Source organism: Leptonychotes weddellii, chromosome 10, assembly GCF_054177405.1.
Source record: "Leptonychotes weddellii isolate Sample4059 chromosome 10, ASM5417740v2, whole genome shotgun sequence".
Lineage (NCBI taxonomy): Eukaryota > Metazoa > Chordata > Mammalia > Carnivora > Phocidae > Leptonychotes > Leptonychotes weddellii.
Window position 1 is genome coordinate 34166867 of NC_138378.1, and position 17479 is coordinate 34184345.

At 41.3% G+C, this 17479-nt stretch overlaps 1 protein-coding gene across 1 annotated transcript in view; it reads right to left on the reverse strand.

Annotated features, from left to right (window-relative positions):
- Nucleotides 1-6959: 6959 nt before the first annotated feature.
- The window catches only part of TASP1 (taspase 1), a 259816-nt gene continuing 249296 nt past the window's right edge, over nt 6960-17479 (reverse strand). The window contains exon 11 of the mRNA XM_081832292.1: nt 6960-7997. Coding sequence (XP_081688418.1) covers nt 7905-7997 — 93 coding nt within the window. The 3' untranslated portion in view covers nt 6960-7904. The remainder of the gene's footprint in view (nt 7998-17479) is intronic.

The window sequence follows — 17479 nt, forward strand, 5'->3', positions numbered from 1 at the left end:
ATGTTCTATATATATCTATGAGGTCCATGTGGTCCAGTGTGTCATTAAAGCTCTTGTTTCTTTGTTGATTTTCTGCTTAGATGATCTGTCTATTGCTGAGAATGGACTATTGAGGTCTCCTACAATTAACATATTATTATCAATATGACTCTTTATTTTGGTTAACAGTTGGCTTATGTAGTTGGCTGCTCTCATGTTGGGGACATAGATATTTACAACTGTTAGATCTTTCTGTTGGATAGACCCTTTAAGAATGATATAGTGTCCTTCTGTGTCTCTAACTACAGTCTTTAGCTTAAAATCTAATTTGTCTGATATGAGAATTGCTACCCCAGCTTTCTTTTGAGGTCCACTGGCATGGAAGATGGATCTCCAACCGTTCACTTTCAGTCTGGATGTATCTTTAGATGTGAAATGAGTCTCCTGTAGACAGCATATGGATGGGTCCTGACTTTTTATCCAATCTGCAACCCTGTGCCATTTTATGGGAGCATTTAGGCCATTCACATTGAGAGTGATTATTGAAAGATATGAATTTATTGTGATCATGTTGCCTGTGAAGTCCTTGTTTCTATAGATTGTCTCTGTAAATTTCTGTTCTATATCACTCTTGGGGTCTTTCTCCTTTTATAGAACCCCCCTTAATATTTCTTGCAGGGCCGGCTTAGTGGTCACATATTCTTTCAGTTTCTGCTGGTCTTGGAAGCTCTGCATCTCTCCATCCAATCTAAATGACAGCCTTGATGGATAAAGTATTCTTGGCTGCATGTTCTGGAACCCTCATTTATTCACTCAACAAATATTTAGTGAGGACCTATGATGTACCAGGCACTGTCCTCAGTGCTGGAAGTATAGTATGAATGACAGAAAAATCCCTGTTTTCAGGGAGCTTACCTGCATATTGAGGGAGACACATAAACCAAACCAATGTGTCAGTGATATGGTAGATTGGAAAGGCTGAGTGCCAGAAGGAAAAAATAAAGCAGAAAGGGGACAGGACACAGAGTGGTGAGAGGAGTGTGGTGAGAAGGGTGCTCACTGAGAAGGTAACATTTAGGGACACCTGGGTGGCTCAGTCAGTTAAGCGTCTGCCTTCACTCAGGTCATGATCCCAGGGTCCTGGGATCGAGTCCCACATCGGGCTCCTTGCTCAGTGGGGAGCCTGCTTCTCCCTCTTCCTGCTGCTCCCCCTGCTTGTGTGCACGCTCTCTCTCTCTCTGACAAATAAATAAATAAATACATAAATAAAATCTTTAAAAAAGAGAGAGACAGTAACATTTAAACAAAGAGTTGAAGGAGATGAGGGAGGAGCAAGCCATGTGGATCCCTCTGGAAAGGAGAGTAAAGGCACATGCAGTGGCTCTGAGATGGGAGGTGGTCTGGGCTACTGAAACAGCAAGGAGGCCAGGATGGCTGGAGCAGAATGAGTGAGGGTTATAATAGGAAGTGGGTCAGAGAATGACAGGGAGCAGATTCCAGGGTATTGTAAGGACTCTGGGGCAAGGTGTACTATAAGGTTTTGAGCAGAGGAGCATCATGATCAGACTTCTTCTGGCTGCCAAGTGGACAAGTAACTGTGGATGCGGGGAGGCCAGTGAGGACCCTGTTGTAATAACCCAGGGAAGTAGTGGTGGAGAGGGGGAGAAGTGGTTGAATTCAGGACGATAGCATTTATTAATACATTGGTTCTAAAATAGGAGAAAAAGCAGATTCAAGGATTTCAGATTGATGGCCCCCAAAGAGCCTTGTCTCTGTATTAATACCCTAATGCAGTCCCCTCTTGAATCTGGGCTGAACCGGTGACTTGATTTGAGCAATACATGTGGCAAAAGTAAGGCTGGGACAGTTCTGACCCAAACCTTAAAAGGGCCTGGTAGCTTTTGCTTTCATGCTCCTGGGAACCTTGGGTTGCCATGTCTTATAGGAGAAGCAGCAGGAAAAGACCATGGAGGGTGGCCACGAGCAGAGGAAAAGACCCTGAGCCTGCATGGAAAAAGAAGGAAGCTCATCAGCTCAGCCCCCAGCTCACACTCCAGCTGAATACAGCATACCCGTGACTACCGGCAAGAGTCACAGAAAACCCACTGGGTGAAGCCAAGCCTAGTTGACACAACTGTGAGAAAACAAAATAGTTGTTGTTTAAATTACTAAGATTTAGGGAGGTCTGTTATGCAACAACAGATACATAAAAGAAAAAAAAAATGACCCCAAGAATTTGGGCCTGAGCACCCAGAAGGATGGACTTACCATTAACTGGATGGAAAAGGCTGCTAGTGAACAGGTTAGGGGAAAAAACTTGGGTGGACAGATTAAAATCTTACTACTTATAAATGAAGAAGAACATAATTTTCTTAATATATTAGAAGAACACAATCTTCTGGGGCGCCTGGGTGGCTTAGTTGTTAAGTGTCTGCCTTCGTCTCAGGTCATGATCCCAGGGTTCTGGGATCAAGCCCCATATCAGGCTCCCTGCTCCACGGGAGGCCTGCTTCTCTCTCTCCCACTCCCCCTGCTTGTGTTCCCTCTCTCTCTCTCTCTGTGTTTGTCTCTGTCAAATAAATAAATAAAATCTTAAAAAAACAAACAAACAAACCCACGATCGTCTATCTTTTAAGCATTGCTGGATTTTCCAAGGCCAGGAAAGGCCATTTGAGGAGCAAACTTTTGGACCTCTGGCATAATGGCAACAGCAGTGATTAAAGGAATTGTTTAGATTTTTTTTTCTATCCAGGTTCTGAAGCTCTGCTGACAATCAGTGAAATCCCCATCAGGGCCGAGAAACCCTAGCCCAATGTTTCCAGCTTCGCCACTGTGGTTTCAGGCTTTGGTGACTCGACCACGTAAAGGAGAAACCACCGTGCTTGCTTTCCCCGCTGCTTTCCGCAACTGGTCACAATGAACCACCCTGGGCTTGGCTGATGGGCTTCTGGAAGCTGAGTGCACAGCCTCAGAGGGAGGCCCTTCCAGTTTTAGATTTAATCCTTCCTGTGGCCATACACTTCAGAGACAGCAGTATGTGGGCACAGAAAAACTGCCTGGTCACTTTGGTCAGCCTGTAGGTCTCCGATGATAGGCATCTGGACTAATATAAACTTGAACCCAAATTAAGTGTTGGGGAAAAGCAGTGTATTCCTTAAGAATTCTTAATGCCCCATAGCAAATATTAATGTAAAAGGATTACTTTTATGGTGTCAGCCTCCCGCTCATTCACTCCCAACCTGTATAGCCTACTGCATTTACCCACCCACATCTCCTTCCCCTGCTTAATCAGGATTTGGGAACGGTTTAGGATATGGCTAAAGTAAAACAAATTAATCATATTCACGGGGGCTTATATCTTCTGGGCTCAACCTTTCCTTGGGCTAGTGTTCCTGGGTTGGAGGAGTAGTTTCCATGCATAGTCCCCTTTTGGTTCTCCACACGACGACTCACTACTGGAACCTTAAGTTGGATGGGAGACTGGGCTTCAAGGCACAGAGGGATTCACAACGTTGAACAATTGTAGGGCTTATGTCAGAAAAAAGTGGATGTGCTTGACTCAATAAACATTTTGTTTTCAGAAAAATGTTGGGAGGCATTTTTTAAAAAAATTAACCATAAAATTACGTTGGTGATATCCAGGCTTGAGAAATGACATCCCGAAAGTGGGTGCCATATTGGTTGTTACAGTGTGGTCATCATGGAGATGTGTTCATGACGTGGGGACACTGGCTACCACTGTTTGGGTCTTTTCAAATCTCTTAAAGTCATCACACACCTTTGGCTATGGTTTCTTCCGAGTACCAGTAACACAATTCTAGATTCTTTCCCTTGAGGAGTTCTCACTCCTTGATGGACTGCTGCTCTTCAGCTTGTTTTTTCCCCACCTCCTTAAAAGTATGCGCCTGTCTCCAGCTGTCTGGTGCCTGCCATTACTGACCAAGCTGTGAACTTCCTTCCACTTCTGTGGCACATCCAGACTTATCACTTGGAGAATGTTCAATCAGATATGATGGATGAAGATGGTTCATCAGGAGCACAAGGCAGGAAGAGACTCCAGTGCAGGGCCCAAACAGACTGGTGAGTCCACCCTCTCTGCAGAAGAGGGTATAAAGGCCCATCAAGGCCTCCTGGCCAAGGAGAATGGAATGTTTCTTAGTTTCAAGTCCCCAAGAAGCAACCTTGGGACAAGGTGGCAAATGCAAGTAGTTCATCTGGGAGATGACCCCAGGACACACAAATAGGGGAGCAAAGAAGGGTACAGGGAAGGGAAGAAGGCCAACATGAGGTGTATTTGTAAGTCAACTACCACAGAGGGCAACTGAAGCTTAAGTTCTGTGGGAAATCTCAAAAATAGAGTGAAACATGTACCCCAGACTTATACCACCCAAGAAGCAAGGCAGTGAGTATATTTATACAACGTCTGTTCATCACTGGTTGAGAGCTGCTCTTGGAGCATGCTGATTCCCAGGCATTTCTGGCCTGCTGTGTGCAGGTGCAGCTTTCTATAGCTCCCGAACAAGTCCTCAGGCGTAGAGGTGCAGACGCAAGCCTCTAAATGTTGTCTGGGGAACTCTGAACTGGAGAATCAACGGGCAATGACAGTGGTCTGCTCCAGACCCTTGCTCAGCTGGCTTTCACTGGCAAATCAGACCTTGCCACGGTGCTCACTGTGTGGACCTGTGGCCGGAGAAAGCAGATGCTGACTGTACCGTTAGGACTGGGGATGGGTTTCTACAGAAGTCTTAGGATAGAATATAGGTACTGAACAGCACTAACTGAACCAATAATAAATGAGGTAATTCTTGTAAGTCTGGACATCCTTCTATGATATTCTTAAGTGAAAACATCAGGTAATGTAAACCCATTTCGGTGTTAAAACTTAGAAAATTCATGCATAAAAAGTCTATAAGGATACAAGATAAAGTGTTATTAACTGTTGTCTCTAGGGACATGGGGTTATGAGTTAATCTTTTTTTTTTTTTTGCTTTCTGATGTTTTGTAATGAGCATGAATTGCTTTTATAATAACAATGACCAGATTTTTTTTTTTTTTAATGCCACAATAATACAATCTCAAGATTCAGGAATAATTTCAGGACTTTTCTAAATGTTCCCTTCTTCAAATCCTCCTTTCCTCCCTCCCCCCTTTTACCTGTGCTTCAAAACAGAATTACAACGCTGCTTATTTGCAGGTGACTGCAATGTACCATCACCACTCTCAAACATGGGACAAAGTGAGCAATTAGGCAAAAAAGACTTTTGAGCAGCCAAAGAGAAGTCCCCACAGCCGTAAGCTAAAAGTCATCCATTTTGCTCACAGACAAGCGCCACAGACTAGCATTTAGGACTTACTTACATGTACTTTGTACACAGTTCTAACAGACACTGCTCTCAGACTTCAACTTCACAGTTCAAAGAAGCAGGGGAAAAGGGAGGAAGGGCCTGCCCTCATCAGACACACAGAAGGCAGTGAGAAGAGGCAGAGCTGCCAAGTGAGGAGGATGGGCCTAGACAAGGCCTTCAGGCCTCCGCACTGGGCATGGGCGCTGTGGGTGCCATGCCTTCCATCTCCTCGCCACTTCCAGAAAACTCCCGTTTCCAAACCCAGAGCAGAATCACAGGGATGGCCTTGAGGAATCCAGACCAGGCTTACTTATACTCAGGAGAACCAAGCATCCAATGATCAGGGCTTGAAAAGAAGCAGAAGATAGGCATACAGTAAAGATCATCCGTGTTAAAATACTGCTTCAGCATCTTGGTGATATAAGCCAGACTAGGGAATGAGGTTACTTTCTTATCTCTTTTGACCCTTTCTACTTTTGTGTGAAATGAGGTTGATTATCCTCTGGTTCCAGGATCTGCTCTTTAATATCTGATCTGATCACTAAGGAACTTATACCACACATTACGTTTTTGCCTCCATGATTCTGAGTATCACTTTTTTTTTTTTTTTTTGCCTCCTGGTTTGACACTATTCCTTAAATTAAAAAAAAAAAATAGGAATTGGAGAATAAAGTCTTAACAAACTGTTCTTGGAGGGGCTGTGCTCTTTTACACTGACCAGTTTCTAAACTCTTCATAAAAGGGGTTTTTAACAAGCCCAAACTTTTAAATATGAGTAGAATAAAGTCAAAACAAGATGAAAAGAAATGGCATTCCTGGTGAAGTAGGTCAGATGATTTTCAGACTCCAAAGTGTCCTGATAGTTTTATGTGATCCAGTCCAGTTCCTCAAAAAACCCTGCCAACAGGTAACGGGTCTTTGAAAGCTTTTGAAGCCAAAGGCTCCCCACCAGCCAGCCCATCGCTTACTAAGTTCTCAGCCTCATTAAGAATGAGAAACAGATACCACGGCACCAACCTGTCTACGGGAACACAGCGAGACAAATGTAATTGCCTGTACAAGGAATATAAATCAGCAACTCCCAAATCATTCATATTTACACCCACTCCATTTTGGTTGTCTTTCCTTTATAATTTGGCCATACATCGATGTCAAGTGTATAATTTCATCTGGGGCTTTATCAGTTACCGCCCAGAGCCATGATTATATGGTGCAGGGAACTTCCTCTCCCTGAGCAAGGCTATCTTTAGTATCTTCTTGATAGCCACTTCTTACACAAAAAATCAAAAGGAAAGTCTTGGTTTCCTTATGTGGCTCCAGAATCACGAAATATAACATTTAGAAGCAATTTATCAACTGAAACCCTTGGGTTTTCAGCTGCCACTACAATTTTCCAAAGCAGAGTGTTCTTATTCCTTCCCTTTGTTATTTTTTTATCAACCTGCAATAAAAACTTTAGGGATCCTGATACTGACCATTCAATCATGAACAAAGTTCAACTTTCATCTTGTTAGTGTCCAGCCTAACTGCACAAAGACTGGTTTTGAACTATCAGAATCATAGCAAAAAAGATAAAGGTATGATTTCTGGAAGAAGTAACTTTTTACAAACAAAATAAAAAATGGCTCTCCAATCTAAGATTCAAAAGATAATTTATTAGTCTGAGAAGAGGAGTCACACACTATACCCAGTAATATGCTTCTTTTATTTTTGTGCCTTTATCTTAAAAATATATTTAAACAAGAAACAAAGATAATATTGAATTTTCCCATAAATTTTGCTTTCTTATTTACAGTGTTACATTGTAAATAACATTCCATTATACACAAATTAAGGACTGTGCATTCCTGTATGTTCTCTTTACATATTCTCTCATTATATAGTACATATAGCTTGAAGATATGCAGTATTTAAGCTTAGAAAAGCTTGAGGAAAGAAGTACAAACTTTATCAATAAGACTATTATTTAAAAAGGTTCTGACCTTAATTCTCTGCTAGATTGTTTCACTGAAACCATTCTTTGTTAAAGAAAAATGCCCCATATGAGGGATGAGAATAACAGTTTAAGTTACCACAGGATCCACTTAAACTGGTTAACAAATAAAAACACTTTATCACTTAGTACTGTTATTAAATGGAGCACTAGCACTGTCAAATCATTTAAACATGTAGATTTACTCTTCAGTTCAGACACATCACATCAACGACAGCTGGTACCTCTGTGTGAAATCAAAAATGTTTCCTTTGCAACTTTAGGTTTTACTTGTAAACAGTAAAGCACACATTTTGTAAAGATGATTTAATCATTCCTGGTCATAGGTTACACAATAAGGAGCTCGTATTTCATCGAGAGAGAAGCAGGCACACGCACTGCACGCGCGCGCACACGCGCACACTCAGTCCCGCGCACCCGCCGAAGACCCGCATGTCACTAAGCGCGAACTGCAGCAGCGAGCCGTGCACGAGGCTGCAAAGAGGAATTATAAAATGGCGAAGATAAAACATCCAACTTCAGTTAAAATCCCCGAAACGCTCACGCTCTGAAATGCCTCTCGGACGCTTCATGCTCAGCCTGAAGGGTCAGTTCACCGGGCTCTCCAGGCGGCAAACCCCGCCTTCGATTGCCACGGACTGTCCCGCCACCGCACCGGGAGGGAGTCTTGAAATGTGAGTCTGCAGAGAGGGAGACAGGAGAGCGTTAGAAGTGCCACCGGTGTCCTCCCGTAAGTGACAAGGGCGGAGGAAATACCAGAACGCCACAGCCTCTCTTTGCTTCTCAGGATCTACAAACCCTGATGGTAACCTTTAAGTGCAGAGAGATCCTGTCTGGTCAAATCTTGCAGGGGATGTTTACTGAGCATCTACTATGTGCTAACTAAGCACAGCACTGGCAACGGCAAGTACAGAATGAACAAGATAGCTAAGGCTCCTGAGAGCACAGAACTTATAATTTAGTCATGAATTCAGAACAGTAATTAATTGTTTGAAGGCCAACTTTATCAAGCATATTCTAGTTCTCTGAAAACTAATCATTTATATACATTTTGTCTTCCAAAGCAACTGAGAATACCTGATTCACGTTTACATTTTATTCCCTAAGGGATTTGAATAGCTTGCAAAAATTCAGATAATTCAACAACCTAAAAAGTGAGGCAATGAGACTGAAAGAAAAATAGAAGCTTACAAAATAAGGTAAAGACAGGCATGAGATTAACACACAAAATCTCGCCTGAGTTCTGTACCCATGCTAGAGGCAGCCTGCTGCCCCATCCCTCAGTTTCTTCATTCCATGACCAGAGAGTTGGTTCATGTGTGTCCAGGATCACAACAAACCAACTGCTCAGAAGGGAATAACAGTTCCTGGTACAAGGCCCGGGAACTCTCTCTCTTACGGGGCTTCATACACAGTAGGTACCACGTTTAGTGGGTGAGTGAAGACATCAGTTGTACCAAGAGGAGTTTTGTAGGGCTGAGGGTTAACTTTACTCAAAGGACGCTGCCCTGATGGAAGATTGTAAAAGCTGTTCCATAAGGGTCAGGATGATGTCAGCCAGGAATTCCTTTTTTTTTGATCATCCGGCTTAATCCAGGGATAGATAAATGTCGGGAGCTTCTAAGAAGAACAGAAGGACTGCATATCCCTTAGGTAATCCTCTCTAATTCTGCTACTCTAAACAAGTTTTTCCTAAGGACCAAACAGAAGTGAGTTCGAGCCCCGGGTGAGGCTGTTTGGATGCAGCCAGCAAAGTGGCCAAGCCTAGAGTGGGAATGATGTCCTCTCATGCAACCAAATATGAAACAAGCCTATGTTTTAGATGGAATGACAGCTAAGCTAACTGATTTGTAGTTGGAGGGTAGACAGTATTCTTGAATCTCACTGTGCAAGTCCTTTTAGAGGAGCTAACATAAGTCAACAATTTGGAAAGTTCTAGAGAATAGGAACTGTTCTCTAGGCACTGAGTTTTTCTGTGTGCAAGGCAGGAAGCAACATGTAACCTACAAGGGTGAGGTCTGTTGCCTCAGGTAGAGAGCTGGGTGAGGTAGTCTCTGTGGTATCTCCTGGAACACAAGTATCAGTGAGTTCACTCACTAGGCTCATGCTTCTGGGAACCGTGTCCCAGAATCTGGGCTCATTATTACATCTGAGGGCCAAACTTGGATCTCACCATATGGATACACTGTACCTGAGGAGTCCATAGTGGGAAAGCTTGTGGCTCTATTGTTTCTTTATTCCTCATTTAACCTAGCAGGAGTTAGAACAGGGTGCTTTGTTTAATTCTGCTACCCAGCAGTCTTTGTCACACCAGGCACAAAAATCTCAATTCTCACAATTCTCAGGGTTCAATATTGATGGGGCTACTTTTATTCCTCCAGGAATTCCTTAACATGAGGTGAAAGAGAATTTTTTTCCCTAGATACCATTCTTTTTTTTTTTTTTTTAAGATTCTTCTAAACAAAACAAAACAAAACAAATCCCTGAAAGAGTAGAAGTCCCTTGGTCAATTTCATCCCTAATCTCACCCTTTCCAGTCATGAATACGGTCATGCAGCTATGACAGGGATCAAGAATGAGGCAGAACCCCAGTGGAAAACAGTATGGGGATTCCTCAAAGAATTAAACATAAAATTACCATATGATCCAACAATTCCACTTATGGATATATACCCCCAAACAAGTGAAAGCAGGGACCCAAGAGCTAAAAGGTGGAAACAACCCAAGAGTTCATAAACAAAATGTGACATATAGTATATACATGCAATGGACTATTATTCAGCCCTAAAAAGGAAGGAAGTTCTGACACATGCTACAACATGGATGAACTTTGAAGACATTATGCTAAGTGAAATAAGCCAGATATAAGATAACAAATATTGTAAGATTCCACTTATATGAGATATCTATTAGTCAAGTTCATAGAGACAGGAAATAGGATGGTGTTTGCCAAGTGTTGGGGGAGGGGGAATGGGCAGTCACTGTTTAGTGGGTACAAATTTTCAGTTTGAGAAGATGAAAAAGTTCTGGAGATGGATGGTAGTGATGGTTACACAACAACATGAATGTACTAAATGCCACTGAACTGTGCATTCAAAAATGGTGAAAATGGTAAATTTTGTTATGTATATTCTACCATAATAATAATAAAGAAAAGAATAAAGCAGAAATGACAATTTCCTACCTGGTCGAGAATAATATTCCACATGATAGCATTAAGAAAAGAGGCTAGCTAGGAATGAATCTACAGTGCAGACCCCCGTAGAAGAAGCATCAACACCATCAGGTTCTGTTCACAAATAGATTGGAATTCTCCAGTCAGGTCTGTTAAAATATCTGTCCCCTAAGAGAGAAGCTCACAGGAAAATCTGTCTTCATGTTTCCCAGAGATCCAGGGAGAGTCCAGTGGGACCTCCTGGCAGGCCTGGCCATCCAGGCATCAGAGAATAAATTAATTGTTTAAAGATCAAAGAGTGAACATATGTCCAAGCAGATGGCCTGCAACTTGACCAGGGGGATCCTGGTCTTAAAGAAACTGATTTCCTGCTGACCAAGTTAAAGACCAGAGCTAGAAGGAAGAAATTTTTGCCCTATGGACCAGAGGGCTTGATAGCAATCCCTTGAGATTTACAAATACACAGAGGGCCAATTCAAACTTATCTCTGACACTGCCCCAATCAGGTTTATGATAGAAGAACATCTAAATAAACTGAGCTAAACTACAAAGCATCAAGGAGAGTTAGGAAGGAAAAGAAAAAGGATTGGAAAAGATGACAGTCATCTTGAGACAATCTGTTAACAGTACATGGACAAAATGCTTCAAAAACACATTGAGGTTCATATAAATTTTGCTGTTTACATAAGACAGAAATGCTCAACTAGACAAGCTAGTTAAGATTAACTTCTCAGGATTACCCCCTCCCCAAATCATCATCTAGTCAAGAGGGATTTTGTGATTACAAAACACATTGGCGTGATCTTGGTTTTGAGAGCAATAAAATGGTTAACCATCTGTCCGAATGACAGTACTTCCCCAGCTTCATCCATCAACATGATCTTCTGACTCATCAGAAAATAACTGCCCTTGGTCTGAAAACATTTGAGCCAGGATGTATTTGAAGCTTTCTGTGGGAATTTCAATGGAGCATCAAATCACATTATGAACAGTGGGAGCTGTTTAAGAGAATGTTTTATATGAGTATTCATCTTGAAATGCTCTTTTAGAGAAGTGGGTTGGAATTCCTCTTGTGGCTAAAAAGAGACCATTTTCTACAATGAACTTATATGCCAGCATTGAAAAGTGCAATAAAGTATTTTACATTGTCTAAGGACTGTGTAGACTCTCGGGTACCCTACAAGCATTAAGAATTTAACAAGGTGTCTTTAAAACCATTTAAATACCAATGTACTTTTATGAAAATTAAGAACTAATGATAAATAGCCCATAAAAATCGTATATGAAAAAGCAGCAGATGAGTTCATTTTGGGTTGTTTTCCTCCACTTCTTGTTGCATGCTCTACTCATATACCTGTCTAACCATGATTCCATGTCTCCAATGTCCTTTTCTGGGTCTTTTTCAAGTAAAGACTTCCTTGACTGGATCCCCAACTCAATCTAGAAGCTCTTCTTCTAGCTCTTGTGGCACCCATCTGAGCATTTCTTGTCCTGTTATGTAACTGCCTTGGTTCTTGGTCTGCTTTGAATTTTTAGCTTCTGTAAGTGAAAGTCAATAGGAGGCAGGAGCTGGTCTTACACAGGCCTCTGTATTCCTTGCACCTGTCAAAGTGCTTGACCCAGAAGGCACACTCTGGAAATGCTTACCGAGTGAAGTGACTAAAATACACCCTCAAGGGGCTATACTTATGAAAGCATAAAGAATCTCAAGCCAGTTTGATTAAAAAGTCAAACTAGTTTGTCATAGCAAATTCTTTAAAATAGATTTTTTTTTTTTAGACTGACTAAACTTTTCCATTTTCCAAGTGATTGTGTTGTTAGAACAGAGATGGAGCTTTAGATTTCTCAGATGCTAACAGCTCCATACCAGTGGAACCCACTGGCTTTACACTTAAAATTCTCTGCTTTCTTGCTAATTCCCTGACCGACACACAAAGATCCTTGAGGTTAACATTCCTTGAAGAATGATCCACTTATAAATTAAACTAATTCAAAGCCAATATTCTTATGCCTATATCTTGTTACAAAATCAAACATTGTATAATAACAAATTTAGTCTAAGATTTTAAAATGAGAAAGTTAAAGAAAAAAATATCATAGAAATTATATAATCTCTTGATGTCTTAATCACAATCTAAGTAGTAGTTGAGACTTCCTATCATTCATATTCATGTCTTTAAATCTCTTAAGACCACCTTAGTGACTGTTCTTTTGTGGTTTCTAGGAAAATTCGAAGCACATGATTTAACTTTAAAAGTCTCAAAGCCTTTATTTAGCGGTTATATTTTAATCCATCTTTCCAGTCTTAGGAGAATTGTTGAGATCTACCACAAGAGTCAAGGGAAGAGACTCTTAAACAAGTTATTATCCTCCTTTGGTGAGATCAGAAAAATAAAATCTGGACAGACACGGTCCAAAAAAAGCCTTGGAAATATTTTATTCATTGGTTTCATAATTCTGAGGGTTTGGTTTTCTGTTTTTTAAAAATAGAGCTTGAAGCAAGATAGTACTGTCAAAGTAATACAGGCATTTACAAATAGACTAAATGACACGGAGAAAACATTACACACAGAGAGACTTAAGAAACAGTATTTCAAAACACATAGGTATTTTCATCCACCAAAAGCTTAAAAAGTACATGTAATATATAACATATCATGTCCAATTCTGAAGTTAAATCTACAGAGCCAGTTTATCATGATGGCTATGTGCATGGGTTACAGAATCAGAGCATCTTGGGTGCTGGGGCATTTCCTCTTCTTCCTGGACACATTGAGGGACTACATTTCCCAGCTTCCTTTCAGTTAGGTGTGGCTATGTGACTGAATCAGGCCAGTGGACTAGAGTGCTATGTGCCACTAACAGGCATGGCAGAAAATCTTCTTATGCACCATTCTCCATACTCTTTCTCTGATGACCTTGAGGCCCACGTGCTATAAGGAGCCTGAGACTATGGTTCACAACTTGGAGGAGAGCCTGCTACTAATCACAATCCCCAATTTGAATTTTATGGGAATAAGAAACATACTTCTTATTGTGTTTGAGCAACTATACATTTTGGGGTTTCCTTCTTAGAGCAGCTGGTGCTATCTTAACCAGTAATGGTTCAATACAGACCTCTGCACTTTCTAGCTGTGTAACCTCTGCTGGCTATGTAACTTCTCAGGGCCCCATCTCTAAAATGAATATAATAGTAGCATTTATGATCAGGTTGATAAGGACTACATGAGATATTGCATGCAATAAAAATATGTGTCAATTGCGTAAGATTACCATTATTCAAACAAACACGTAGCCATAGAATAAAACATCATACAGCAAAATCTCTATTGTAGATTACTGGATATCCAAGAATTGGAGAATTCAATTTTAAAAGTTTGATAGTCTGCAAAAATAGAATGAGGTATTTTAAAGAAAAATTAGCTGCATGCTAAAAGGTAAGGTTCAAGAAAATGGACATTTTTAGGTCAGTATTTTTGATGGTGCTATTTTGCTGCTACAGATAAAATAATTAACAATTGCTGAGTACTTAGTAACTGCTAAAGATTTGTATATATCTGCTTGCTATATAACTAATCTTCTAAGTCTCAAAAACAGTGGACATATTTGGGTGCTACAGAGAAAACCAAAATGGTAGAATACTGGTGAAATGCCTTCTAAGAACATGTGGCATTGAGGGAAGACAAGTACAGCCATATAAAATGATTAGAAAACTATTAACAAAAGCACATAACCATGTACTAGAAGGGTAGAATACTCCAAAGTGTGTTTTCTAACACCAGTAAGCAATTAACTCTATACTGCCAATATTGATCAGGGGTCCTACAGCTGAACTCAGTGCTGACACTGTTTACCAGGAGATAGTGTCAGATCCTATAGGTTAAGGGCTCAGTCCCACAAGCCTGTTCCTCCTTCCCAATCCAGACACCAATCGCAAGTCCAGATTGATGGACCTACCCAAAATAAATGGCAGGTTCCCACGACCTCTCTTCAAGTTTGCTAACTTGCTAGAGTGGCTCACAGAACTCAAGAAAACAGTTTACTTACTAAATTACTGGTTTATTGTAAAAGTATATAATTCAGGAGCAGCCAGACGGACGAGATGCATAGAGCAAGGCAGCTGGGAAGCAGCTCAGAGCTTCCATGCCTTCCCCAAACATGCCACTGTCCCGGCATCTCCATGTGTTCACCATCTCCATCTTACGGGTTTTTTCTGGAGGCTTTATTACAAAGGCATGACTGACTAAATCACTGGCTATTAGTGACTGAGCTCAATCTTTAGCCCTTCACCTCTCCCTGGACATTGGGGGATCTGGCTGGAAGTTCCAACTCTTAATCACATGGTTGGCTCCCCTGGCAACCAACACCCATCCTTAGGTTACCTTGGGGTTTTCCAAAAGTTGCCTCATTAACATAAGCTCAGGTGTGGTTGAAAGTGGCTTGTCATGAGTAACGAGACACCCATTTCACCTTTATGGATGTAACTCGATTTTAGGAACTGAAGACAAAAGACCAAATATTATAACAAAATATGATCCCACTGCTCTTAATGTTTACGATATTCCAAGGGTTTTGAAAGCTGTGAGTCAGGAACCATGAAGGAAGATCAAATATACATTTCTTATGATAAATCTCAATATCACAGATACCCAAACATAAATGTCATAGGAAGTCATGAGTGAGAAAATGGATGTGGATCACAGAATTGAGGAAGACATTCCAGAGGCCCTGGCACTGGAAGGCAAGTAGAACAGGAGCGCAGAGGGACAGAAAAATGATATGTTGGACCTTAGTAAAGGAGAGCTGACAGGTTTATTTGGTTTGAGCCACACAGTTTTTCCAACTTTTAAAAATAGAAAATATTTTTAAATTCAGAAGTTGTACAAAAGCATCTTGATTTCTAGCTTCTCTTGAAAAATTTGGCAACCCTTGATTCCTTCACTGGGGTGAAGTAGTAGCTACCTTCTTAAAGTACATTTTTGGCAAGAATTTTCTACAGGTGGGGCTGTTCTTCCTGTGGAGTGTGTTCAGAAGGCACCCAATATCTAGTGATCCTCTTTCTGTGGGTTTGATCCACTGGGTTCGGGTAGTGACAGCCTGATCCTTCCATAGGAAATTCCCCCAACCTTTTGCCCAACGGTTTTAGTGGCCACTGATAATCATTGCTTAGACCCCTTATTTCATGAGGGAGTTCCCAAAGGATGGTTTCCTGTCATTCTCACTACATTAAGAGCTGAAATTCTTCTATGAAGAACTTTCTCTCATCAACTTTTTGCTATTCTAAAACAAAGTTTATGTAAGAAAGGAAGGATAAATATTTGATTTTCCACAGCCTTTTCAGGGTGCAAATAATAAACTTCCAAAAGCAGCCAATCACTCCCCCCCCCAACATTTTTTGTGGTGTTAAGAAATCAGTTTGTTTGTTTTTTTAAGATTTTTTATTTATTTTTATTTGACACAGAGATAGTGAGAGAGAGAGCATAAATAAGCCGGGGGAGCAACAGGCAGGCAGAGGGAGAGGGAGAAGCAGGCTTCCTGCTGAGCAGGGAGCCCGATGTGGGGCTCGACCCCAGGACCCTGGGATCATGACCTGAGCCGAAGGCAGCCGCTTAACTGACTGAGCCACCCAGGCGCCCCAAGAAATCAGTTTCGTGAGAAGAAAGATGGTAAGAGATTAAAGAGGGAACATGGTTGGTGGGGTAGGGATAGAAAGAGAAGGTACAGCATTTTACCTCTTCATTCCAGCTAAAGACCAATTCTTCTACATTTTATTAAAAAAAAAGAGACAGAGAGAGAGAGACAGAAACAAAAGAATTAGAAGAGCTACTTCCAAACTGCCAATGCAAAAGAAACCGTATATCTGGCTGGACTGGCTTGCTAGCTCTGTTCTGGATGACTTATCTGTACACTCATCTCTTTTAAGTCAAATACAGTACCTTATAGAATGAATTAGCTCCTTCTGGACTGACATAAAATAAGTGTTGCTGTCAGTTAATATTGTAAAGTTTGTTCAAGATCAATTTGACTATTTAGCAGAAAGTTCTTTCATCAAAGTGAACTGGGTGTTAAGATAGTATATGAGTCTGCTTAAGGCTTCCCTAACAAAATACCTCAGGCTGGGTGCCTTAAACAACATCAGCTTATTTTCTCACAGATCAAGATATCAATAGGTTTGGTTTTTCTGAGGCCTCTCTCCTTGGCTTACAGGTGGTCTTTTCTCTATCACAGCATCCCTAGTGTCTCTTCCTCTTCTGATAAGGACGCTGAGTCCTACTGAATTAGGGCCACACCCTTATGTTCATTTACCTTAATCACCTCATTAAAGGCCCTGTCTCCACATATAGTCACATTCAGGATTAAGGCTTCAAGACATGAATTTGGGCGCTGGGGTGGGAACACAATTCAGTCCATAATAGGACCAGTCCATAATAGATACAGATCTTAAAATGATACAGAGTAAAATCCAACAATGCCCCATATGTTCTGGTCTCCATTAGTTCTCTGAGCTGAACTCCTCCTGCTCTCCCCACTTTGCTTGGTCCTCTCTCTCTCCACTTGCCTCCCTGCTGTTACGCAACCACACAGCACACCCCAACTTGAAGGCCATTACGAATGCTGTTCTCACTGCCCAGAAAGCTCTTCCACCCAATGTCCCCGTGGCTTGCTTGCTCAACCCTGCCAGATCTGTACTCTAAAGCCGCCTATTCAGGAAGGGTTACACCGGCCCCTGGCCCTGAATCTCACTACATCACCCTCTCTGTTTCAAGGGTTCCTATGTCCTTACTGCTATCTAACCAACCATTTACTTTGCTCCTTTATCTTATTCATTGCTTGTCTCCCCCACTGGGAGAGCCACCTCACAGAGGGGAGGGCAGGAAGTTTATCTCTTTGTTCATTGCTTTTTCCTTAGTTCCTAAAGGATACTCTGGTATATGGGAGAGGTTCAGTATATTTGGTAAATGAATAAAGGCCTTTTTTTTTTTTTTT